Source organism: Panthera pardus, unplaced genomic scaffold (assembly GCF_024362965.1).
Source record: "Panthera pardus isolate Hobbes unplaced genomic scaffold, ASM2436296v1 HiC_scaffold_12, whole genome shotgun sequence".
In the NCBI taxonomy this organism is placed as follows: domain Eukaryota; kingdom Metazoa; phylum Chordata; class Mammalia; order Carnivora; family Felidae; genus Panthera; species Panthera pardus.
Window position 1 is genome coordinate 15,047,306 of NW_026526677.1, and position 27,614 is coordinate 15,074,919.

The 27,614-nt window shown below is 38.8% G+C and overlaps 3 protein-coding genes across 3 annotated transcripts; all 3 read right to left on the reverse strand.

Moving 5' to 3' along the window:
* Window positions 1-1,350: 1,350 nt before the first annotated feature.
* On the reverse strand, window positions 1,351-2,286 carry LOC109245269 (olfactory receptor 4C15-like). The gene has a single exon (XM_019412573.2). It carries the CDS (start codon window positions 2,284-2,286, stop codon window positions 1,351-1,353), a length of 936 nt encoding a protein of 311 aa, XP_019268118.1.
* A 10,592-nt stretch (window positions 2,287-12,878) lies between these two features.
* On the reverse strand, window positions 12,879-13,799 carry LOC109245268 (olfactory receptor 4C6-like). The gene has a single exon (XM_019412572.2). The coding sequence runs from the start codon at window positions 13,791-13,793 to the stop codon at window positions 12,879-12,881; it is 915 nt and encodes a 304-aa protein (XP_019268117.2). The 5' UTR covers window positions 13,794-13,799.
* A 12,433-nt stretch (window positions 13,800-26,232) lies between these two features.
* Window positions 26,233-27,159, reverse strand: LOC109245267 (olfactory receptor 140-like). Its single transcript, XM_019412571.1, has one exon. It carries the CDS (start codon window positions 27,157-27,159, stop codon window positions 26,233-26,235), a length of 927 nt encoding a protein of 308 aa, XP_019268116.1.
* Window positions 27,160-27,614: the final 455 nt, after the last annotated feature.

Sequence of the window (27,614 nt, forward strand, 5' to 3'; positions counted from 1 at the left end):
CTCATTGAAATTTGTATCTTACTAAGGTAAGGTTTCCAGTGGATAATTCAGAAACTCTGGCTAGATAAACCCAACTAATAAAATTTAAATCTGAGGCAATAGATGACTTTATTGGGATCATAAATATTTTATGAATAAAAGTCAGATCACTGAGAGCAAGACTTATTGTTGCAGGGAATGGAAGAAGGGATAGAGAATGAAAATGAGAAAGTGGATAGAGAATAATGGCTTTATTTTCTATTTGAATTTTGAGATATTATATTTAGATTTTAAACATAGGGAAATTTGCTAGAATGTAGAATTTATTTTAAATGCTCTATGTATGTCAAGAATTAAGAGCTAATTTATTTTAAATGCTCTATGTATGTCAAGAATTAAGAATTAAGAGCTAAGAGCTCGTATCAGCAATAACCACACTCCTTTGCCAAATTTGACACTTTAGTGTGTTGATGTTAAAGATATATTTAAATGTGAATATGGGAAGATATCTCATTTATTCACTTATTCAACAGATATTTACTGAACTCCTACCTCAGACTGTTCTAGATGCTAATGATACATTATGAGCTGAAGAGGGGAAAATTTCCCTGCCTCACTTGAGTTTATAACCCATAAGAGAAGGGTGACGAAAGAAAGAAAGAAAGAAAGAAAGATAGATAGATAGATTATGTAGCATATTAGAAAATAACTTCTCTTTCAATAATAAGTTAAATACGTCAATAAGAGAAGGCTGACAAAAGAAAGCAAGAAAGAAAGAGATTATATAGCATATCAGAAAATAATAACTTCTCTCAAAAAAGTTAAAAGATGAAGAGTAGGTAGGGAAGTGGGGCTATGAAATCTAAGTTGCTATTTTTCAAAACATATTCCCATGACACAGGAACACCTATAGCTGAGGTTCTGAGAATGCGCTGATCTCTTCCACTCGACCCATGACTTTCTTCCTCAATCACTGAAATCATTGCCCTACGCATAAACTTCTTTTCATTTGAAATAGTGTTAAGTTTCTAACCTCTTAAGATATTTTTGTCATGCCTCCACAAAGACTTACCAAAGCATGGGCTGAGGGACAACAGGTCTGATAGGTAATTTCTCCCTTCAATCTTTTTTTTTTTTTAAGATTTTAAGTAAACATAATATCCAACGCTTTTACTTTACTATGAAGATACTGAGTTACCAAATCAGAGTCGATAAGTGATCTAAGTGTGAAAACATTTTTCCTGACCCCATATTACTGGGGTTTTTTATTGCATTACATTAGCTCCTATCAAACAGACCCAAACACACAAAGGCTTAGTCTAGAAAATTTGACTCTTCTACTCTTTACAATATTTTGTAAACTTCAATGTTTTATTTGTCACTACAAACCACCATTATTCTGTTCCACATTTTCTTTATGGCATTTTTCATTTCCTTGTTCCTGAAAGTGTAAATCAAAGGATTGAGCAAGGGAGTTAGGATGGTGTAAAATATAGCCACCATTTTGTCAAAAGAGAAAGCAGATGGAGGTCGTGCATACACAAATATGCAAGGGACAAAGAACAAGACCACAATAGCAATGTGAGATCCGCACGTGGAGAGGGCTTTCCGCTGCCCTTCAGGACTATGGGTTCTCAGAGAGAGCAAGATGACAACATAGGAGACGAGTAACAGAGAGAAGATTATAATGCAGATAGACCCACTATTGGCGACCACCAAAAGGCCAAAGATGTGAGTGTCAGTGCAGGCAAGCTCCAATAATGGGTACAAATCACACATGAAGTGATCAATGACATTGGGGCCGCAGAAGGGAAGCTGGAAAGTAAAGAGAATTTGTATCATGGAATGCAGAAAACCCCCTGTCCAGGCTACACCCATCAGAATGGTACAGAGCCTCCAGTTCATAATGGTTGTGTAGCGTAGGGGCTTGCAGATGGCCACATAGCGGTCGTAGGCCATGGCTGTGAGGACAATCACTTCCACCCCAGCAAAGAAGTGTTCAGCAAAGAGCTGGGTCATGCAACCTCCAAAGGAGATGGTTTTCCTCTCATAGAGGGAGTCCACAATCATCTTTGGGGCAATGACAGTGGAGAAGCAGGCATCGAGGAAGGACAGGAAAGCCAAGAAGAAGTACATGGGGGAGCCCAGGAGTGCTGGGCTGCTGCTGACGGTCACCACAATTAGCAAGTTGCCCCCGACAGTTGCAATGTAGCTGAACAAGAATACAACAAATACTATTTTCTGAACACTGGGATTCTGCGAAAGCCCCAGGAGGATGAACTCAGTTACAAAGCTTTGGTTTCGCATGATTTCCAAGGAAAAGCTAAAAGCCGCCAGAAGGAGCATGTGTAATCTGCAATTATGAGAAAGAAAAATTTGTCTCGGACCAGCGGACAGTAATGCAACAGTCAGTAAGAAGTTGGTGCATCACACGAAAAATTATCTTCTATGTTTCTGGCGTCACTGTGACTCACACAAAAGTCAAAGTTTGTTGAAGGTGGTAGTGAGCGGTCAGGCAGAATTGGGGAGGAGAAAGGTAGTATTAAATACTTTAAAATAGCCAGAGTTCCAATAAGGGGTAAGAATGGAGGTATCCACATGTAGAGAAATAGTTTATCTCAACTGCCAACTTGGGTCCCTTAGCAATGGCTTCCAGGAGTGAACTGTTGGCAAGGGTTCTGAAGCACATCCAGGTTCTGAGGAAAGGACCATGACAATGTGGTCATCATGTCCACCATGAGATGGAATGGGAGCCGAGGGGACTTGTGTGCCATCCCTGATAGGAGTCTGCCTGATCTGCAAACAGAAGAAGAAATAACATCCAGGTTAAGAGGTCCTTGCAAATCATGGCTACTCACCAAATATTTCTTTAAACATCTGAAATGAACTTGGCCTTTAAGATGAGTTCATTCATTCCTTATAAAAGAGAAAGATACATGAGAAAGCTCCATGTGAACACAGAACAAGTATGCATGTGTTAAGTTGAGGGGTTTTTTTATTCATCATTTTAAAATAAGAACAAACGTTTTTTGTTTTTTTTAAAGTACCTATTTCAGAGTCTTGCCATGATGACTAAGTTAAATAATACAAGAAAAACAATTGTTCAGGGCCTACTGCCCAAGAAACAGTCCGTGTTAGTTCTTTTCCCTATTTTACTGATGGGAAGCTCATGCTTACAAAGATAAGGTTAGCAAATGACAGATGCTAGGTCTGGGATTTTAACAAAGAAACTCTGGCACTAACCCCCAACTCCATCCACTGTGTCAACAGAAAGGAGTAAGAACTTTCTTTTTCTAGCAAGAACACAGAGCAGGGTGGCCTTTCAAACGTTCATCCACCTGTAGAGGTTTTAACCTTCTGATTTCCTTATTCATGTTTGAAGGAGGCCCTTTGATGAAGGACACAGAACAGATGAGTGTAGAATCAGAAGGTAATGACCCAATTACTTGCAGGTACAAATTGATAACAATCACATAAGTAAGGAACAGTAACAGCACGGTGAATATTGCCAGAATCTTAGGGCTTTATTAATTACTTGCTGATTAATCATACAAAGTGCTCCAATCTGATTAAGCACAACTTGCCAAAGTATATCTGTTGATAATGAATGTGACTTTATGGTAAAGTAGGGATATTCATACATAACCTGCCTGCTCATCTCACAGGATTATGACGTGGGTCAAACTGGAAAAAGGAAAAATGTCACTTAGATTAAGCAGTCCTTACCAATCATAATTACTACTCTCTCATTTAAAAACCCAAGCACTTTACCCACAGAAATCTTTTCCATAAGCCATCCAGATGATTCCTCCAACTTTTGACTTCATTTTCGATAGCAAGACGCAGCTTTGAAGAATGATTATGTCCTCACCTGCACATATAGCAGAAATTTATCCATCCTTACGTATATGTATGTACATATACACATAATCTATGTTTATTAAACAGGTGAATAAAAGAATAATGGGTCTTATTGGGCAAATTAAAAATAAGCTGATTTTTATGAACGTCTCTTAGAGCTAATCAAAACAGTTTACAATGTTAATAACGCTAACCAATATACAACCATGTATACGAATATCTGTTGTCTCTTACTTTAAGATTACTATTTCCATTATTTTTCCAGCATACTAGACATTCCTAAATAGTGCCTGGGCTGCAAAGTTGATATTTGGCTACAAGCTGTCACTAAGAAGACAAGAATATCAAACACTAGAAGGTCATTGGATCAGTCAACAACCATTTATTAAAAAGTAAAGAATATCAATGCATGATCCAGCAGTGATCAGCTTATCCCAGAATCAAAGCAGGAAAGAAATGAGGAAGCACATCAGCTCCAGATTCATACAGACCAGGCTGTTCTACTCAGTTATATCGTGTGATGGAAAAAAATCACTTAAAATTCTCAGAGACTCTGATTTTACTTCTGTAACTGGGTATATATAAAAATGCCTATTGATGGGATTCTTGTGAGAATCAGAAAAGGTGAGACACATAACAACATTTATGTAGTTAGGATCATAGGAGAAAAATTACAATAAATGGTAAGAACAAGCCCCAGAGCTACTGACAGAAGAGAGATGACAGTGTTTTGTTTGTTTGGTTTTTTTTTTGTAATGTTTATTTATTTTTGAAGGAGAGAGAGACAGAGCGTGAGCAGGGGAGGGGCAGAAAGAGCGGGAGACACAGAATCTGAAGCAGGCTCCAGGCACTGAGCTGTAAACACAGAGCCCGACCTGGGGCTCAAGCTCACAAACCGCGAGATCATGACCTGAGCAGAAGTCGGATGCTTAACCGACTGAGCCACCCAGGGGACCCCCAAAATTTTTTAATAATATAAATAAATATTCAGTTTCTGCTGTCAAAAAACTAGCAATTACAGCTTCATTGCTGAACACCCATGTGTCATTGAATAAAACCACTAAGTCTCAGCATCCTCTTCCATAAAATAGATTTAGTAACGCTTGTTCAAGCTGATGGCTCACAAGAGTCAAATGACATAGTCATTATGCATATGTTTTGCAATGTATAATCCAAAAGGAAGATGTGAAATACTGATATCAGAGTGATATTTAAGCAGTGTTTACACCCACAAAGCAAGCTGAAAACTTTAATCTATCATGAGATAAAATGTGTCTTTAAGGTGTTGGTTTTTAAAATTATATTAATTCTAAAATCGCAGGGAAACTCTCATTATGGAATCATTTGGAAAATATTTTTGTAAATATTTCCAGAATCATAAACATGTTTTTATTCCTTATAGTAGTCACTCCCACCCTAAACAAAAAATTATTCTAAAAGTGAAATAAGGCGGTGTCACTTTTTCTGTTTGTTTCAAACAACAGAAATGTATTTTCTCATCGTTCTGGAAGCTAGAAGTAAAAATTCAAGGTGTTACCAGGGCATTTCCTCCACAAGCTCTAGGAGAGAATCCATTCTTGCCTCTTCCAGCTCCAAGTATTCTTTGTTTATAGGCGCACAGCTTCACTCTCTGTCTTAGACTTCGCGTGACTTTATCCTCTGTCTCTTCAGATAGCCTTCTCCTCTGCATCTTGGTCTGGGACTTCGGTATCTCTGTCTTCTCCTTTTCTGTCTCACAAGGATACTTGCCATTGGATTTAGGGCCCATCTGGATAAATCTCATCATGAGATCCTTAACTCAAGTACATCTGTAAAGACCCTCCCCCACCCCCGCCAAATAGGGTCACATTCACATGTTCTGGTAGACATATCGTGTGGGATATATTCAACCAGCTCTACTAGGGTTCCCCCAAGAACTGATACTTTATTTATACTATCTGATACATTGTGAATACTCCAGACTGAATGCTCAAGTATCAAGTATGTATCAAGATACTATAATGAGCTATCAGAACACGGTAGCATTATTGAATACTGCGCAGAAGTCGGTAGACTGAATACTTTACTTTTTGGCTCATTTTTAATATAGAAATAATAAATTTACCTGCAGGAAGGGTAGGAGTTAAAACAAATGATTTCCTGTAGTTTCTTTTGCTTGAAATACCTCTGAATCTTTATTTTAGCTAAGGTATTTTGGGTTTGGGTTTGGGTTTGTTTGGTTTTTTTTTTTTTTTAGGTTTTATTTAAATTCTAGTTAGTTAACATACAGTGCTATATTAGTTTCAGATGTTCAGTATAGTGATTCAACACTCCCTATATCGCCCTATGCTCATCACAAGTGCCCTCCTTAATCCCCTTTACCTGTTCCACCCATCCCCCCATCCACCTCCCCACTGGTAACCATCACTTTGTTCTTTATAATTATGAGTCTGTTTCTTGGTTTGCCTCTCTCTCTCTTTTCCCCTTTGCTCATTTAGTTTTTGCTTAAATTAAGGTGTTGTAACTTTTATTATGGAAGACGATGTCATATCATTTATAATAGTCATTTATGTGTCATTTATAATAGTGAAAAATTAGAAATATCCAACATGGTCAATAATAGGAAAATGCTTCTGTAAATCAAACTACTACAAATAGCGCAGGATGCTGTCAATGAAATGCTAATCAATGTGAAATGAGAAAAACAAAAGTAGTATAATAACTCTGCCCATTTGTACAGATGTTTTAATAAAATTTTAAAATCAAGAAGTGATCATTCAAAAATAGACTTTTATTCTCAATATGTATCTAGACATAAATATATAAAATTTAAAATTAAAAATCAAGTTTAAAATCCATATCACCATATTTTCCATCACCTTAACCGTCAGAGAAAGGAGACAGGGTATGAGGATAGTTTTATTAACTATCCAGTATCATTAATTTGCATAGGTGGCACTAACATGGTAACATGACATAGATTCTTAAACTAAAAATTTTTAACTATTGTAAACTTTTCATAAATACCCATATCATGGGCCCAAACTTTCCCAAAGATTCCAAAGTCCATCCTTTCTTGATGGCCACACTTTGTAATGTGCTGGACGTACACCAGAGATTGCTCAGGGACTCTCATGGCCATGAACTGGGCTGTGGACTATTTCCTGGGGCTGTGACCTTCGGAATGTGCCGCCCCACTAACCCCATTGTCCACTATTTCCTTCCCATTCATTCTGCAACAAAACTAATCTAGCATCAATCTTTCTGAAAATAATAGAAATGCTTGTTTCAATTTTGAAATGTATATTTAAAACTATATGAGGAATTATTAGTAAGGTTGTCATTATAGGTAGATTTTTATAATTATATTACAAACCGTAAATTTAAGATATGTTTTTATGTACTTATATGTGCATATCAATCACATTTGCATGTAAATTTTAAATATACATGGTTATTACATATTAAAAGAATAGATTAAAACTCCATGATTAACTATTCCCCCTTAATTCCTAAACCCACTGTATTTTTGATCCAGATTATTATTTACTGCTGCAGTAAAACGAGTAAAATTCTCTCTGAAAATGCACACATGTGAATCACAAATCTCACCATTTATCAGTTTCTTGAAAATTCTGGTGATGGCAATCACCTATACTCTATGGAGAAAAGTCCATTCAATGGCTGGCCAAAATGTGAAGCATGTTTCCAAGTCTTATTTCTACATCTAGGAGACAGAAGAAGAGCGTCTCTGGCAGACGAGGTAGAGAGTGTTCCCCAATGCTTCTCAAGCAGTCTTCAACATGGCCTCAGGGAAAAAAATAAAATAAAGAAGCAAAAGTTTCCTCCTTGACTTCCAGCTAGGATTTAAAGAAGTTTCCCTGAGAGGCTATGAACCTGTAGGATTGCTTCTTAGTTTTCCTCAGGGTTTGGAAATTTCCCATCAGTATGATTTTTCAAGACACAGTTATCTGTGATGTGATTTATGCAGGTACTTGCAAAACCTTTATGTCCCTAACCAATTAAAGTTTTTTTTTTCTTTTTTTTTTTTTTAACTTCTCCTGGGTTCCCATTTGAAGATGCTTTGATTTCCCTTCATATTCAGGAATAGAAAACTATGTATATTGGGATGGAACATAATATCTCTGTGCAGGATTCAAGCAAAATGCCTGTGTATTTACTAAATACAAGAGCTGAGTTCTGGGATGAAGCTCATCAATTCATAAGGATCTGTAATGTGTTGGGATTAGGATTAGATAACAAGTGCTTTTTCAGGAATAACACATTTTATGAATAATGTGCAAAGCTGTGTGGGTTCATCAAAAATCTTCTTTTTTTATGTCTGAATACCTAAGCGATATATGTTATGACTTTAAAACTAAAAACAATTTTTAGAGATTAAAGGAATGTTTCTCTTTCTACTTTTTTTAAAAGAAGTAATGACAGGGGGCACCTGTGTGGCAAGGCTGGTTAAGTGTTGACTTTGGCTTAGGTCATGATCTCACGGTTCATGGGTTTGAACCCCGCATCAGGCTCTCTGATGTCAGCACAGTTGGGATCCAACTTGTTTGCACTTCCTCTCTCTGTCTCTTTGTCTCTCTCTGTCAAAATAAATAAATAAACAGTTCTTTAAAAGAAGGAATGACAGGTCTGCTTACTTTAATCCTTCAGAGTATGTAGCACTGGGATTGAAGCTTGAGGGAAACTTGGACTTAGCTCATGAGATCCCTTCAGAGAGGGTCCATACCAAGGAGTTTGTTGTTCTACACACTTTTGTGTCCTACCGAATTTTATGTCTATTCACATCTGACAAAAAGAAGCAGAATTGAAGTGATTTGCCAGAAAAGTGAATGTGCAGAAGCACCTTCACCTGTGGTATTAATGGGCACGTGCTATTTTCTTTTAACTGACATTTTAGAGACTTTTCCCAACCAGAAGAACCATCTGACCAGGAACACACTCCTGGAGGAGACAATCTTTTAAACACATGACTCAACAGCAGAACTCCAGCAACTAAATCCTGGAATCCTGGTTGCTTCTTTGAACCACACTTGGCATCTTCTACTTTATTCCATACCTCGCTTTGCTTAATCCTTATTATTTGATTCTATTAGAGAAACTGAGTGGGATAACACTGAAATAATAGTGGGAAGATCGAAAGGGACAGATAATATAATAAGCATGTTATTTGTGCAAATATTTAATTTGTGAATTAAAAAAGAAACTGTACAAGTCAAAAAAGACAGAGGAGAGAGATAGAGACAGGTACAAAGAGATGTATGAAATGGGGGGGGAGGGAGATACAAGGTAAGAGGGAGAGAAACTAGAAATTTGCCCCTTCAGAATTGATCCAATAGACCAATCTTACCCACCGATTTAAAATTCCACCTTTATCATTTATTAAATTACAAAAATTATACCAAGTTTCCAAAGATAGATGGCTTAACCACTGGACCATTTCTTCTGTTCTTTAGAATTCTCTATTAAATGGCCTTTAGCAAAATATTTACACAGCAGAGCTTTATGGTATATTCTGATATGTAGAAGATCCAGTCCCGTTTCTACTTCTCTCATGTTGTTTTTATTACCAAGGCTGTTCAAACATAGCTACACATACACACAAATTTTAATATTAGTTTATCAATTTCCACAAAGATGCACTTTCTCAGTCTTTTGCAGAAGTGTTATTAATTCATCACAGAAATTGGTGTCTCTAAAATCAGGGTCTCATCTAGGGTGCGCAGAGCAGCCAAATATTTTTTTACAGGACCCCTGCCTAGGTAAATACTCTTATGAAATAATAATAATAATAGAGTAAAACCTTGATTTGTGAGCATAATTCATTCCAGAAACATGTTTATGATCCAAGCACTTGTCGTATATCAAAGTGAATTTCAAGAACCGTTGGCTCAGTTGTGACCATGTGATATTTGGTGTCACGTGCTACTCATATTGCAAGATATCGCTCGTTTATCAAATTAAAATTTCCTAAAAATGTTTGCTCATCTTGTGGAACACTGGTAGAACAAGTTACTTGGAGTCCAAGGTTTTACTGTAATAATAACAATAATAATAATAATAGTTTGATTCAAAAGTATATTACAAGATTCACAGGTCAGTGTTAGATATAGTGAATTATTGACAGAATTCTAGAATTCAGGGTAGAAAGAGGTACTTTGGATTTGCTTATTGTCCAGTTAGACACAGAAAGATTCTTCCTGATGCGTAAACATCTGTCTTCCTCTTCATATCCAGAATCTATCTCTTCTTATTCTCTCCAGAACCTCTGTATATTGGAATAATGCCTCTTGCTTGACATAATGCCCTCCTGGAACCAAGGTCCTGGGCATAAAACCTAGGATACTTCATAGAGTACAGTATAGAATCCAGAGTTTCTAGGGCATCTGGTTGGTGTCATGGGTAGCACAGAGAGCCAAAGAGCACCCCAAAGGAGGAAACAAGGATGAGACCCATGCAATCAGGTCCAGCTGGAGTACCCCACCAGAAGGCACTACCCAGTTCCAGACACTAGAGAACCTAGAAAACTTCACAGAAGACATTTCCAAGTGTGGAATGAAGACCAGAAGCCTTGCTTGCCCAGGTCTATGTATTATTTAAATATTATTATTAAATTAAAAACAGAAGTTCTTCCCGTCTGGGAGCATAAAGTGAGTTAGTCATGCAGACGACTGGGAGAAAGTATTTTGGGCAGAGAGAATAGCCTACATAAAGACTCTGCAGCAAGAATGTAAATGACCAGTAAGAGGAACAGAGAGATGCCAGAGTAACCAGAGGAGTCAGCGAGGGTTTATTCATAAGGGAGGAGTTGAGAGTAATAAGAGGGCAGTCAGATTATGTCCACTTGATTGTTAGTATTGCAAAAGGTTTTAGCTTTTAACCTGAGTGAGATCAAGAGTCATTTCAGAGTATTGAATAAAGGTATGGCTATTGTCTGACTTCTGGGTTTAAGGATATTTCTGCGTGTTGTGTTGACAATAGAGCAATAGGGCAGAGAATGCCAAGAAGGAAGTGAGAAGAGTGGGTGAGAATTGCAAATATTCAGGTGAAAGATGTAAGTGGCTAGGAACTAGAAAATGGTCCAAAAGAGATCACAATTGGGTGAATTTGGAGTATGTATTGAAGATAGAGCCAACAGAATTTCCTGATAAACGGGGGTATGAGAAAGAGAGACCAACTATGCCACCAGCTGAAATATAGAATATTGTGAATAGAGTAGATTTAGAGGTGGGAAAAGAATCTATTAGTCATTCAAGAGGAAATGCCATGAAGGAGGTTGGGTTTCCAGATCTCAGCCTCCGGAGAGAAGCCTGAGCTGGAGGTAGTAATTTGGGAGTCAAGGTCAAGTAGGGAAAATATGTCATGGAAGATTGGATTCAGTGATGGAGTCCATAAGATGAGAAATGAGGAAAGCCTATTCAACGAGTGACACAGATGTCACTGGTGATCTTGAAAAGAGCATTTTTAGTGTTAGGTCCTGAAGTATGCCTGAAAAAGATGTAAAGAGATTGGAAAGGGAGAAATGGGAAACAGGCATTACAGAATCGCTTAAGTTTTGCTACAAAGAAGAGACAACGAAACAGTAGTACTTGATAAAGGAAATGAGATCAAGGGAATAGTTTATTTTAAAAATGAAAGATATCAGACTGCCTCTTTGCTGATGCAAATGATCCATTCGTAAGGGAAATGAAAAAAGAGATGCCTTTATGTAAGTGATAAAGAGTTGAAGTCCAGAGCACAGATTGGTTGCCTTCAGACAGGAACACAGATAATGTATTTAGTGGAGTAAGAAGGTAGCATATGATTGAACAGGTGCTGACAGATTGGTAGGTATAGTCACAAGTCTGTGGAAGTATTCTGATGTCTTAATTTTTCTCAATGAAACAGGAAGAAAGTCCACCTAATGTTGCCCCCAAAATTTGATGCTTGCAAGGGCTTTTTAGGCATATACTCTTTTTCAAATTAAAGCACCATTTTACCCTATTTTGCTATGCCTTTGCATCATGAATAATATTGAATTTTCATATTTTATCATATTTCAATTTTACATAATCATATGAAATTTACAAACTACACTAGTAACAGCAAATCCCTATAAAAAAGTAGTAAGATCAATATTTGTTTCAGATGTTAGGGTTTAAAAAGTCAGGCACTGAGCTCCTAAGAAATATGTTTAATGAGCAAAGGTATTTAACGTGAATTAATTTGAGGAACCCATAGGGCAGATATGAGAAGGAATTTGTGAAATCTAACTGACAGGTAATAATTTCAGCACAAATGGTAAGAACAGCTCTCCCCTTTGTAAGAGAAGATGTAGGTTTTGGACCTGCTTTTGATACGGGGAAAATTACCATACACATTACAAATATGTAAGGCTAGGGATATCGTTATGACCTTTCCAGTTCTTTAATTCTATAATTAAAATAGAAAAATGATCATCCTAAATTTTTTAGAGAGCAAGTTATTATGCTTTCATGGGCTTTTTCTTTCCTTCTTGACATGAGGCAAGGTCGAGAAACGTAAAGTGAATCCAGGAATGAAGAGGTAACTGAGGGAAGAATGACTAGGGAAACTCATCAAGACAGACTTATCTAAGGATGTGGGAGTTCATCCGAAGATGGAAAAAATGAGGTGGAGCCCACCAAGCGAAATCTCTGGAAAAGAGAAGTCCAGCAGTGAACAGAATAAGAACAAACAAAAGCCCTGAACCAAGACTTGAATTATTGAAAATCAGGCTTGAATTGTTTAAAAAGAAAAAAAAAAACAGGTTTAAAAGAAAAAAGAAAAAAGAGTGGCCAGAATCTAGTAAGAAAAGTGATGGAGTATAAAATGTACTGGAGAGGTGGGAAATAGGGTGATTGTAGTGTCTTAGTGTGATTTGCATATTAAAAGATGCCATCGGCTGCTGTGTGCCCAATGGATTGTGATGAATGTTGGAGGGACAAAACCTCGTTGTCCTTGAAGGAAAGATTTGTCCTTCGCATACAAATTAGTGACACCCCAGGTTGTTTGTTTCTTATACCTTCTTGTATAGAAGTGTCTTATACCTTCTTGACCCACAATTTCCTCATGGCATTTTTCACCTCTGCATTCCTCAAGGTGTAGATCAGGGGGTTTAACATGGGTGCAACAATGGTAAAGGACACAGCCATTGCTTTGTCGATGGGGTAAGTGGCCACAGGCCGCACGTACAGGAAAATGCAGGGCACGAAGAACAAGACGACCACAGTGAGGTGGGAGCCACAGGTCGAGAGGGCTTTGCGCCGCCCCGCAGAGCTGCAAGACTTCAGGGAGCAGAGGATGACCACGTAGGAGGCCACGAGGATAAGGAAGACGGTCACACACATCACCCCACTGTTGAGGATGACTAAGAGACCCAGGGCGTGGGTGTCCATGCAGGCGAGTTTCAGCAATGGGAACAAATCACACATGAAGTGATCGATGACATTGGGACCACAGAAGGGTATTTGATACATGAAGAGAAGCTGTATTGCTGCGTGGATAAACCCCCCCACGCAGGCGCCTCCCAGCAGCAGGCGGCACACCCGAGGGTTCATGATGCTCGGGTAGTGCAGGGGCTTACAGATGGCCACGTAGCGGTCATAGGCCATCACGACGAGAAGGATGACCCCCACACCACCAAAGAAATGCTCCGCAAAGAGCTGGGTCATGCAGCCTTCAAAGGAGATGGTAGTTCTCTCGGAGAAGGAGTCCACGATCATCTTGGGGGCAATGACAGAACAGTAGGTGGCATCCATGAGGGACAAGGAAGTGAGGAAAAAATACATAGGTGATCTCAGGCTCTGACTTGTGATCACGGTTACCACCATGAGTAGGTTCCCCAAAACCGTGGACACGTACAGGATTAGAAACACAGCAGAGAGCATTTTCCGCAGCTCTGGGTTCTCTGTGATGCCCAAAAGAATGAATTCAGTCGCATTGTTTGGATTCTCCATTTACTTTGGGCTGAGATAAGCACACCACACTGAGCTGGAAAATCTACAAAAGAATACTATTTTGAATTAGTAATCATTGAGTGTGCTGGACAATTTTTTCACTGTCTTACAGTGTCTTACAGTGTCTTACACCTTCTTGACCTACTTTTTTCTCCAGCCACTGACACAGCAACCAGCTGCTAACAGTTTAGCCTGACAAGAGCTCCATCCTACTGATCCCTCCACCAACACCTTCACTCCCCAGTACATCTGTTGTTTCCTGTCCCCATATGTGTTGCTTGAGATACTTGGAAAACCCCACTTATCGTTCTGGCGCATACTCCTACCTGGAAATATGAAGAGATTAACATACTTGAAAGAAATCCTAGACCATTCATAAATAGAAGCCAAAGAATAAATGGTAACCAGTTTAACCACAATCTTGGATTAACTTGCCTTTCTTCCCTATTTCACTCTCCCCATTCACTGCCTCCAGAATAAACCACCTACGTACAAGCCTTCTCTCAGCCTCTGATTTTTGGTAACTTCAAGCCAGAAGCTAACACTCATTTATCACTAGACACACCCAACAACCAAGAACACATAAATTCTCCTTCACTTCTTCCACATATGCAGTGAGCACTTAGAATGATCTAAGTTGAACAGCCTACCAGCTAGGTCATATCCCAAGGACTCCCCACTTATTAAAAGCTATCCTCTTTCCATGTACATGTTATCTTCTCAAACTGGATTATTATTACGTATTGTGAATATGCAATGAATCACCACCATGTCTCAGGCAGTGGAATACCCTATGAGACATTTTCTACATTTTAGAGATAAGATATGGAGGCTTCAAAGAGTAGAAAAATAAGACACTGAGTTCCCACCGTTAGAAAACATTGAAACCAAATTCAAATCTGGCTTTTCCTGGATCAAAATCAATAGCAACGGCAAGCAATGTCTCTTCTCTTAAGAGTCTATCAAGTGCTCGATATGGTAGAGACATTTGCTTCATGATATTTCGCTATCATAACAAATCAGTGAGATAAATTTATGCTTTCTGTGCTCATTTTACTAAATAAATCCTACAGTAAAATTCAACAACAAATTCGATGACAATTTTACCATAAAGAACATGTTCTAATTATATATAATCCAATCCTGAAACTAGAAATTACAACTAATTAACTGTAACTAACATTCCAAGACTCTAATAATTTGCCAGATATGCTGACTAAAGAAAATAAAACTGTGCCTCTTTCTCTGCCCAAGGAAGACCCCGATCCAACTTAGCTGATATCACCCCTGCACGTGAGCCTGAACTAGTATAAATCATTCCTTCCATTTTTCCTTGTGAAGGAGTGCCCCAGGCGAAACAAAGAATTTTAAAGAATAACCAAAATATCAATAAAACAATTCATTTATTTTTTTTTTACTCATTATGTACCAGCAAGGTACTTAGTCTGTTACATGCATTATTGCAATTATTTTTCATATCACATGAGTTGGAGGCTATCATAAATCCCATCTTGAGGATGAGGAAACTGATGTTTGGAGTCAGTAGGCGTCTCGTCTAAAATGAGTGAGGATTATGAATCCATATAATCTCATTTTGAGACACGAGCTCTTAACCATTACACTATGCCACTGAAGAAGTGAACAGTGGCCTCAGTCAGCTATATACAAGTGTCACTGCCACCAAATGATATGGTAAAAGCACTGTTCCAGTAGTAAACTTCTCTTTGCTATGACTACCTAAGCAGAGGCTGTCTGCCACTTGATAGGAATATGTTAGAGACCTATGGGGAATATAAATAAGGTTCTCTAAGATTCCTCTAAATCCCCAAAGACACATTCCTAATATTATTCCTTTTATTAAACAAGGTACACAATTGCCAAGGCACTGTTTGCAATCTACAATATGGGCTAACCCCAATCTCCAGGATAGGCTAACCCCAATCTGCAATATGGGCTAACCCCAATCTACAGTATGGGCTAATCCCAATCTACAGTATGGGCTAATCCCAATCTCCAGGATAGGCTAACCCCAATCTGCAATATGGGCTAACCCCAATCTACAGTATGGGCTAACCCCAATCTCCAGGATAGGCTAACCCCAATCTGCAATATGGGCTAACCCCAATCTACAGTATGGGCTAATCCCAATCTCCACCTCAGAACTTTAAAAGTCCTGTAATAGCCCTAATAGTGTATAAGGAACATAGTCTCAGAATCAGGGTAGCCGGGTTTCATTCCAAATTATCCCTCTTATCTCTGAAGATGTGTCGTCACATTCTCACCACTCTGGGCCTCTGTTTCCTCATCTGGAGGAGGAGGCAGCTGTGGTAGATGAGTGGAATGCTAGGGGTTCAAAGGAGGCAGTTCAGGGACTCTGTCCCTCTCAAGCACAGAAGCTTGCCTCCTACCTGCCTTAAATGTTCCCACTTCCAAGTAAGATGTCCTTTGGCCATCTCAGGACTTAAAATATCTTAAAGCATAATACACTAGAATAGAGACTCATGCCCCTTCTGTCTTAAAATCTATAAATTTGTTATATTTCTTTTCTGACCACTAATACACACTCGGTATGACATTCAAGGCCTCGCCTCATACTAATCAACCTCATTTTTTGTATGCCTCCTTCGCACAGCGGTCAAAGCCATCTCTTACTGCCAGAACACACATGTCTGTCTAGTGTGGTGGGAGAGGCCGTGGGTTCAGAGAGAGCAGACTTAGCTCTCTGTCCCACTCCTGGCACTCACACACTGGACAACCTTCAACCCTGCAAAAAGAAAACAATGTAATTAGCCATTAAAGGGGCAGAGAGAGAGGGAGACACAGAATCCTAAGCAGGCTCCAGGCTCTGAGCTGTCAGCACAGAGCCCGACGCGGGGCTTGAAGTCACGAACCGTGAGATCATGACCTGAGCCGGAGTCAGACGCCCAACCAACTGAGCCACCCAGGCGCCCCTGATTTTTTTCTTTTAATTCCCACAAAAGCCATAGGAGACAGGAACCCGTATTAGCCTGGTTTTCTGATGCAGTGGTTAAGGCTTAGAGAAGTTGTACACTTTCGTATGTCTGTGACCAAGTCCATGGCACAGGATACTAACCACCATCTCTGCAGCCTCTCTAAGAATTCCATACCCTGCCTCACAATGCTTTCAGAAGCACCAAAGGAAGTACCAGGCATGAGAATGTTTGGGGAGCACTAACAAAATATTCACGACTATTTTCTGTTCCTATAAGCTCCTGTCTTCCTCCTGCCTCTGCCCATGCCATCTATTATCAACAAACCCATTATTATTCTTCCTTCCTGCCTCATTTCTTCCCGAATGCCCCCTTCACCACCATCATTCTGGATATTTGTTACAATGTCCAGCTAGGGTACATATCAGTGGTAATTCAGCTGTATTCCTGGCCAATTTTTTTAAAATTTCATGTCAGTGTTATCTCCCTATGTGGATTCTTAAGGATAGCTAATTTATTCTATTTCCACAAATGTCTAATGCTGTGCTGTGTACACTCTAGTCATTTAATTAAATTTAATTAAATCCATGAAATTGGATTCAACCCCAAACAATACTGGTGCCCGTCTTGCCTCCAGAAATGAGAGAGTGCCATTGTCAGAGCCAGGCTGCTATCCTTCTGGCATCTAAGCTCATATATCCCATCTTTCAGCTTTCTCATTTCTACTCTTAGACATACATTAGCCAATCCCAAGAGTGGAGCCCTACCTTGGATTTGCACTTTAATGTTGAACCACCGCTTTCAGATCCTCTTTGTAATAATGCCTTCTTTTTCCAGTGTTCCTATGAAATACGTTGGCTAAAAGACTATTCAGACAAAGAAGTGAAAAACTGCATTGCTTCAATTCTCTAATGATTACCTAGACAGTACATATTTCTCATTCCATAACATGTCCAAAACTGTGAGGGATAGAGGAGGTGCCCTACCTGTAAAGAAGGAAACAGAATGAGCACTCCTGAAATGATGCATATACAATGTAAGTTCCAGAAGGGAAATTATCAGTATGATCTATAGATTTCAAAGAAGATTAAGTGATCTAAGCCTTGACATGAGAATTTAGAAACTTCTAAGTTTTTGATAAAGAAAGTCAACAGGAAAGAGAACAGCATGAGCAAGGCATGAAGAAAGGAAAAACATAATGTACATAGCCAAAATATGTGAACTTTGACATCACAAAAACCTACATTTCATTCTGGACCTGCCAGGGATGTAATCAACCAGAAGTTACACATGGTCTTTAAATCACGGGGTTTTTTTCAGAGTTGTATTAAACATAATAAGTTCCTAGCATTATAGTTTAGGTTTTGATATTTACATTTATAAATATTAAGATGGGATAAAATATTAAATAAATTATAGTGTAGATGTTTGTTAAATATTTATTATAATGCTTGTGATATTTTTGGTGTCTCATAAAAGTTAGTCACATACACCCCTACTAACTGAGTTATGAGATGCCTTGAGTAGGTGTGCCTAGCTAAACTGGAGTTCAATTGGGAGTAGGGAGTAAGAACTTGACCTATGTAAAATTCCTGATTTTCCACACTACAGTCAGTTCTCACTTCTGAGTACATAAAATAGGCCAGACAACTTCTCTGTGCCTCAGTTCCATTTTCTATAAAGTGGGAAGGTAATGTTACCTATTCCAAAAGGTTGTTGTAAGGATTAAATGATTTTATAAATGTAAAGGGCTTAGATCAGGATCTCTATTTCTTTTCCTAGAATGAGGGGAAGGCTACTGACCACAAACTATTTTAAAACAGATCCTCTGCCTTTGGATCACATGTTTACACAGGCTTCTAGTAAATGATATTAGATTTTATTAGAAGTATCCACATACTTCTACTAAATGCTCAGTTTAAGTTTTATAAATTGCAAAAGTAAGATATAGCCCTTGGAAAATATTTCGTATGGAGAGGTAGAGTGATAGAAAGCTGAAAGTCAAAGGACCACTCCCAAGCATAAGCCCTACTGGACCCTTTATTGATAGTGTAGTTCACTCTCTTCAGATGTGCATTTCTATGCAGGAATATTCTATGTGCACATTTATGTGTTTTGCTCTATATAAAAGTATATAAAATATAATAATATTCTTGAAATTTTAATTGAACTGTTTGGGCATTATTTATCAACAGTTATGAATTTTCCTACATTTTAACTTCTGCATGTGATTCTATTTTATGGTTGTACTATGATTCATATAACCAATTTGTTTTTGCTTGACATTTATGCTATTTCTAGTATTCTGTCCTATACACAATGATGCACTGGACGTCACTTTACTGACTTTTTTACTTTCTGGTTTGAATGTTTCCTGGTTGAATACTTCCTGGTTGGAGAAATTCCTAGTAATGCCATCACCGGATCAAAAACTATGCATATGTTGAATTTCGATTGCTTCTGTAACTGTTCTCTCAAAATCCTGAAGTATCTTTCATTCTCATCAACAGTGTATGAAAGAGTAGTTTTTCCCACAGTTTTACTCACACTGAATATTATCAATCTTGATTATATTAACCAAATGATAAGGTAAAAAAATCATACATTACTTTAATTCTCATTTAATCAATCATTCATAGAATTTCATCAATGACCTAAACAATAAATATATTATTGGTCTCCAGATGAGGCTAAAGTAAATTTACTATGTAAATTTTTTTAAATTTTTTTTAATGTTTATTTATTTTTGAGAGAGAGGGAGAGACAGAGCATGAGCAGGGGAGGGGCAGAAAGAGAGGGAGACACAGAATCCGAAGCAGGCTCCGGGCTCTGACCTGCCAGCACAGAGCCAGATGCAGGGCTCAAACCCACAAACGGCGAGATCATGACCTGAGCTGAAGTCAGATGCTCAGCTGACTGAGCCACCCAGGCTCCCCTATATGCACTGTGATATCGATGTAGAGATATATAGTCTATACACAAAATATCAAAATAATAGTAATAATTTAGCATGTGCTGCATACCACGTATTTTGCTAGTACGTATACATGTTTTCTCATTTAATTCTCACATCTGGCTCTGTTTAGACAAATTTTATGGCTGAGAAAAAACAGAATAATTAACCTGTGTAAGGCTATACAGTTAATAAATGATAGAACCTGTATTTGAATCTAAGTTATGGCTGATTCATGTTTCTAAGTGTGTGAATGTCTTATGGAGCCGAATAATTTCTTCAGTAAAATCCTGGACCACAAGAAATGCGTTTATGGATGTCCCTGAGTTGTCCTTTTTAACGAGCAATCAATAGCCCCGTATTTCTCAGAATATCTGTACCCAGAACATATGCATCATCAGTAGAATGTCTCTAATTAAGAGCTTTAAAAGGATTATTTTTGTCAGCAAGTCTTCCTAATTCATTTTGCTTTCCTTGCGAGATGAGTGGAGAAGGAATTATCTACAACAGCACCTCTATGGGTTGGAAATTACTATACCATTGTAGATACAAAACTTAACGTTCTCTAGGGATGTTTCCAGTGGGAGGGGGCTGAATCCCTGAAGAACCTTTCTTGATTTCACGACCCCATCCCCGAGCAAATCATATCAGCATCACCTTCAGCACCAACACTAACACCCTGCACTGGACAGAGCTGCTCACATATAAATGTGTATGTGCTTATATAAATATATGTTTTATATAAATATATTCTTTAAATCTAATTCATCTTTACATTAAAACTGAAAGCCAAACAGGGCGCCTGGGTGGCTCAGTAGGTTAAGCATCCAACTTCGGCTCAGGTCATGGTCTCATGGTTCAAGCCCCGCGTCGAGTTCTATGCTGACAGCTCACAGCCTGGAGCCTTCTTCAGATTCTGTGTCTCCCTCTCTCTCTGCCCTTCCCCCACTGGTGCTCTCTCTCTCTCTCTCTCTCTCTGTCTCTCAAAAATAAACACTGGAAAAAATGAAACCAAACATTTGAAGTATCATTAAACTAAATCGGGAATAAAGCACCATGTAAATTCGTTCTCAAAGGTTATTGGAAAATCAAGGCTAAAAGCAGTTGGCACAAGAAGAAAGCAGAAACATGTGTAATATATACATATATATGTGTATTCATGTGCACACACACACACACACAGAGTTGCATGAAAAAAAGGAAACATAAAAATCTCTCTAAAACCATCCTAGACTTACCAGCTATTCCTGTTCCTCCCCTTCCTAAGAGCACATCCCTAAAACATAAATACACTCTCATAGTTACTAATCTCATGACTTGGATTAGGCAGACACTTACATTTTGATAATTTGCTAAAAGAAACTAAAGCAAATCCCATCAAAAGTGTTGATAGGTTAAGGCTCTCCATTCTGAAGACACAAATTTGCATGTAGAGACAAAACCGTTGAACTACTGACACATTTTAAGTATTATTGTACATGTGTAAAAAATGATTCAATTAGTTCAACAATTTCAAAGGAGTAGTTCAAATTAAGAAGAACATGTTTAATACTCACGTAACTTGTTGAAGTCACCTTCAGTGCTTGACCTGATGTCATCCTTGTGACCTCCAAAAGCCAGTTACCCGATGGTTCCAGAAGGTAGAAGGCAGAGATTGTACAAGTAAATTCTCCAGGATAATGTCAGGGTAACCAAAGTCTGGCCCCACCCAGGATGTACTTACATGAACTTTCATCTACAAAATAGCTACAAATCATGACCTATTAGAGTTTCCATTGAGCAGATCAAAGCATACAGGCAAGTAAATCAGGACACGCACTGCAGACACATCGTCTAATCATTTCATGGGGAGCTATTTCTATAGGACCAGAGTTTCTCATGATTTTGGATGAAAGATTTACAACAGATGCTCTAAGTGTCCAAGAATTTAAATAGGAAACAATCCTTGTAGATGGCAGAGAAACTCAAATTTCATCTAAATAAGAAAGGTTGCCAAATAAAAAAAAAAAAAAAAAAAAAAAAAGACAGCTAAGCTATTTACAAAATCATGCATGGAGCTGTCCCTGCCATTTGGCTGTATTTTGAGCTTAATTTGTAAAGAGTTTCCAATCCGCATCTTAGAAGAAACACTATTAATAAGATGTTTTCCTTCGGGCAATAGTCTTGAGCTAAGAGGGCAGAGCGCCATTTTCCAATGGCACAGAATTTCCACGTGTGCAGACTTGTATCATTCCAATTGCATCCCCTTGAGGCTGTGTCTCTACTGACTGGGGAGCTAATCACCGTACCACTGAATTCCTATCCACCCCTACAAGGATCTGTTTTTCTCTGGGGCAGAACTTCACTGGAGACAGGCCAGGCTGATGCTCCACAAGCACAACCCCAGATCCTGGTATTAACCATTCAATTATCTGCTCCCAATGTAACCTCTCTTCTTCAGTAACAGAATGGCCACACAACCATCCATCTGCCTAATAACCTAGACGAAGAAAAGCCAATACACCTAGCAAATCCTGGAACCAAGTTTTTCCACTACTTAGTCTGGTGTCCCCTTCATCTTTTAAGACTATTATTAAAATTGTCACACCTAACTGCAGAACAGTTGCCATTATTAAGGATTTTAAACAATGTACCTCAGCCAGAAAAAAAGGACTCAGTTCTTTCTCATTTCATAACAATAGTACTCTCAAATAACATGTTTTCAATTTAGAAATATTTGGAATGATAGCCTTCATTCTTTTTCCACCTTCAATAGTGAAAAATATCAATATGCTACATTTACAACATAGTACACAGAATACAACAGTCTCCTGAGGAAGTCTCCAGAAAAGGAAGAGTCTCTCAGTTTTATTGAGTATGACCCACAAAGGTGATGGGCCATCTTCCGCACTTGGATTATTTTTACTAACATCTTAGAATCACTTCATGTTCTTACCTAACCACTTTGATATGTAGGTTAGGGGAAGCTTCTCAATCTTTTTATTTTTCATTACTGCCCTCCTAAGGCACCGTGGTAGACATTCTAATTACCCTCACTAAAATTTTAACACCACAGATATATTATCTATGTATGTACCTTATGTATATCTGTGCTTTATATATAAAAACAGTAAGATATTTTTATTCCCCAAGAAATTGATTTTACCTGAGCGAAGAATATTTTACCCTTTGCAAAAGCATATGAAAAAGCTTACTTACAAAAAGAAAGGTGGGGGGCCCTGGGTGGCTCAGTCAGGTAAGCATCTGAGTCTTGAATTTGGCTCAGGTCATGATCTCAGAGTCATGAGATTGAGCCCCGCGTTGGGCTCCATGCTGGGTGTGGAGCCTGTTAAGATTCTGTGTCTCTCTGCCCCTCCCCCACTCATACGCGAATGTTCTTTCTCCCTCTCAAAAAAAAAATAATAAAATGAAAACATAAAGAAAGGGGTGAAGGTAATTAATGTGGTTAAATGTGAGCGTGACTGAAATCCTAGTTGTGCTACGAACAAGTACACACATCTATATCCAGTTCTCTTCTGCACCACCTCCTTAATATAATGTTTTTCATCATACCTATTACCAACACAATTACATTTTTCATTCATTTGTTCACTTGCTTATTAACCATCTGCTCCCCACTGTAATTTAAGTTCCACACAAACACAACCTGTTTGTGTTAGTCAACGTCTTATACCAAGCCCCTAGAACTCTCTGGCACACTGTGGGAATTAAATAGTATTTTTTTTTAATAAAGGAAATAAGAATTTCCTAAACTGAGTTGACTTTGGAGTTATTTTTCAAGCAATAAATATTCACACATGGAACAGCGATTGTAAAAGCCCTAGAGAAACGACATTAAGTGCTTGACAACACTACCCTCATGCCCAGACTATCAGTCTCCTCAACGATTGAATTGCTTGTTTTTCTTTCAAATATCTTTCTCGCCCATACTTCATTCACTGTCTTGCAAATGCAACCATTTGAATTTCATTTCCTGAGCCCGTTACATCCCACTTTTCATGATGTCCATGAAAGGAAATACATCTGTGGACATGAGATCATCAAGTGGCTTTTCTCAGACACAAGGAGAATCAAGAGAGTACAGGTAGCCTGGGAAACCAGTCTCAGGGGAAGGCTGAAGGGAAGAAAGTGACCCCCAAATAAGGGGGAAAAAATGCCTCATGGACAATCTTCACAATGTGGCCAATGAGTAGTTCTCGTTTTGGTTATTTCACTTCATGCCAGCAAGGAATAGTGGGAAGTGGGAAGAGTAGAGGAGGCAGAGCCTAAAAGTCTTGATATTGACACTTAACCCTTATTGAATCGCATTTTTTTTTTTTGCATAGTGTAAAGATCCATCGAATAAAACGTATTGCATAAAGAGACTTACAGCACGTAAAGCGCTATCAAAATGTGTGCGTCACAGTTGGTCTTCAACAAGTTAGCTCACTCCCCTCACTTATTGCCTGATAGTCTCACCGAAGTCCACATAAACCAAAGTCTCCTTGTACAACAGATACGACCATTATGTGTCTTATTAATTTTTCAGAGTACATATACTTCTTTCCCTCCTGTTGTTTTAAGTATCAGAAATAATCAGACGGCACTTGGCCTTCATGAGAGAATCTCGATGATGAGATTCTTTGCAAAGGATTACCTTAACATTCCTTGAAATTACTCCCAAACCAGCAAGCCTCCCTCAACAGTCTCCTGACAACAGGAGACAGTCTTAGACGTCTTACATTTCTCCTTTCAGGTCTTAATGCCTGTCAAGTTTGCCGTTGACAATTTATAATCTGTGCCTCTTTAATCTTCTCACGTGGCACAGCCCTAAGACACAATCGTTGGCTGTAGCTTCCCTCTTTCAATCTCCCCTTTTGTCTCAATGTAGAAACATTTACTCAATACTCTCCCTGTTCTTACCCCTGTCTCCTGTCAAACTGAACCACACATTGGCCTGGAGTCTGTTGTGCTTAATTGAGTCTGTTGTGCTTAATTGCCACCAGCAATTGCAAACTTGATCCCTTTTAATAGATTAAGCGCTGTTAGATCATCTTCCGGGCCTCGACTTTGTGGGAAAATGTTCTATGCCTTATGATTTGAGACAGCCAGGCATAAACTAGGACACACAGTCACCCCCGAGAAAAGATAGACCGTGCTCTGGCATTACCATGCAGTCAAATTAAGATGCAAGTCCAGATGACCTGCGAGTGTGAGAAAGGGACCTCTGTGGGAAGTAACACAAGTTGGAGCCTTACAGTCAGAGAAGCTTTGTTTCGTAAAGTGCTGCGTAGTGGAAGAGAATGACCCGGAAGATTCCATGTGCACAGAAGAGTGTTATTGCGTAAACGTATCTCTATATGCAAGACAAGGCTACAACCAATTTTGACACCGTCTTTCTTGAAGGACAAAGTGAATGACCAAGACCTGCAGAAAAATGTCTTATCCATAGATATAAATGCTTCAGACGACTGTGTTTTATCTGAAAGAAAGTAGGACTGAGATCTGGAAGACCCGTGTTCAAGTGTTGCAGCTGAAACTCGTAGACGTGTGACCTGAGGCAAGTAAATTAGTAAACCTCTCTTGTCACCAATTTGCTTCTCTGTAAAATGAGGACAGTAACATTGGAACTACCGATTTTGGATGTGGATAAATCACCTGAGCTGAATATGCCTGATAAGTAATAAAATGTTCATTTAATATAAATGTATGTATCACAACCTCCCGAACAAAAGCTTTAGAACCTAACCATATGTCCTTTTGTTAAGGTTAAATAAAATAATGTTTACTGTTGTTGTTTCAAATGGCTCAGGTTTTGGTAAGGAGAAAGAAAAAAATTCCTTTATAGTAAAAAATATTTTAAAAAAATAAAGTATGAGTCATAAGGGTATTTTTATTTTTTATTTTTTTATTTTTTTTATAAGGGTATTTTTAAAGATGAGACCAAATTCAGAGTGATTTCAACATTTCTGGCTTATTTTTTATGCCAAAAAAAAAAAAAAAAAAAAACCACCCTAAACTAGAACTAGGTTATGAATTATTCCCTTCCTTTTGTGTGTGTTTTCCCTTTTGCCTTTGGTACATTCATAGGGCTAAAAAACATCAGCAGTTTCACTCCCCAACTGTCCCGTCCACATATATCTACCTAAGAATTTCTATTTTCTGTTTCACCATAGGTGAAGCAAAAAAAAAAAAAAAAGTCCTATGGAAAAAACGATTTCATCCAAGTAACATATGTATGAAAAATTTGGTAAAGTAACAGTAAGACTCTGGAGAAAAACATACTCTATAATAACCAAACTTGGGATTTATAGTCGTCTTTTCCATTGCATACCTTGAATCTACGAACACTGACGCTTTGGTAAAATACATTAAAAACTATCAAAAGCACCTATCAAAGGGCTTAGCCACTATTGAGTGTTTAATAAATGTTAGTATGTGGGACTTTTTTTTCTGTCAGCCATCTGCAAAATTTATTGATTCTCTTTCATACTTTATGACAGATATAGTCTTCCCTATTTATATATACCATCACTTCCTTGGCATTATGAACAGCCTAACTAACTCTCTTCTTCCACAGACTCCTCATGGCATTTTTCACCTCTGTGTTTCTCACTGTATAAATGATAGGATTTAACATGGGAGTGAGGATTGCAAAGAACACAGTCACCAGCTTATCCACAGGGTAGGTGACCACAGGACGCATGTAGGTGAATATGCAAGGCACAAAAAAAAGTACAACTACGGCAAAGTGGGAGCCACATGTTGAGAGGGCTTTGTGTCGTCCTTCGGAGCCGTGGGAATTCAGGGACCTCAGAATGGCTATGTACGAGATGAGTAGCATGGAAAAAATGAGCAAGCACATGGCCCCACTGTTGGCCGCCACCACCATTCCCAACCTGTAGGTGTCGCTGCAGGCAAGTTTCAGCAGAGGGAAGAGATCGCACATGAAGTGGTCAATGACGTTGGGACCACAGAAGGGCAAGCTGACCATGAAAAGCGTCTGCACAGCGGCATGCAGGATCCCCCCTAGCCAGGCCATCGCCAGCAGGAGGCGGCAGAGCCCCTGTCGCATGATGGTTGTGTAGTGCAGGGGCTTGCAGATGGCCACATAGCGATCATAGGCCATGACAATGAGGAGGATGATCTCTGATCCTCCCAGGAAGTGCTCCACAAAGAGCTGAGTCAGGCAGCCACCCAAGGAGATGGTTCTCCTCTGATACAGCAGGTCGATGATCATTTTGGGGGTGGTCACAGAGGTGTAGGAGGCATCTATAAAAGACAAGTAAGTAAGAAAGAAATACATGGGAGCGGAAAGTGTGGGGCTGAGGGAGATGGTGATGACAACGAGCAGATTGGCAAGCACAGTAAATAGAAAAATGAACAAAAAGACCACGAAGAGTATTTTCTGCAAGCGTGGATTCTGCGTGAGTCCCAAGAGAAAAAATTCAGTCACATTGTTCGGAGGTGTGAGGCTATCCATTCAAGAAGGAACACCCTCCTGGGGCCTGAATTCCCTACAGAGGGATAAAGAGAGATACCTATTAATCCATGAAAGGATTGTAGTCTGAATTTCATGGTACAAAAACAGTCACTGTAACTGTAGCGCATGTTCTGGGCACTCCTTGCCTCGGCGTTTGTCTTCATTCCTTCTTCCTCCGCAATGCTCTGTCTCTTCATACACCTCCCACCTGCCGCTTATAAACACCCAAAGGGCAGCTCCTGATGTGTAATTTACGGAGAAAACCCTGGGTTTTAAACACAAGTGGGATTTTCCGGGTTCCAACCCTAAGTGACTTCACTGAGTCATTTCAGTGGCCCACGCTTCTGAGCCCTCCTCTCTGCCTGTGACCTTATACATTGTAACTCAGTTACAACTGACTTACAACTGTAACAACTGAGTTAACTTACAACTGTAAGTCAGTTAAGTGTCTGACT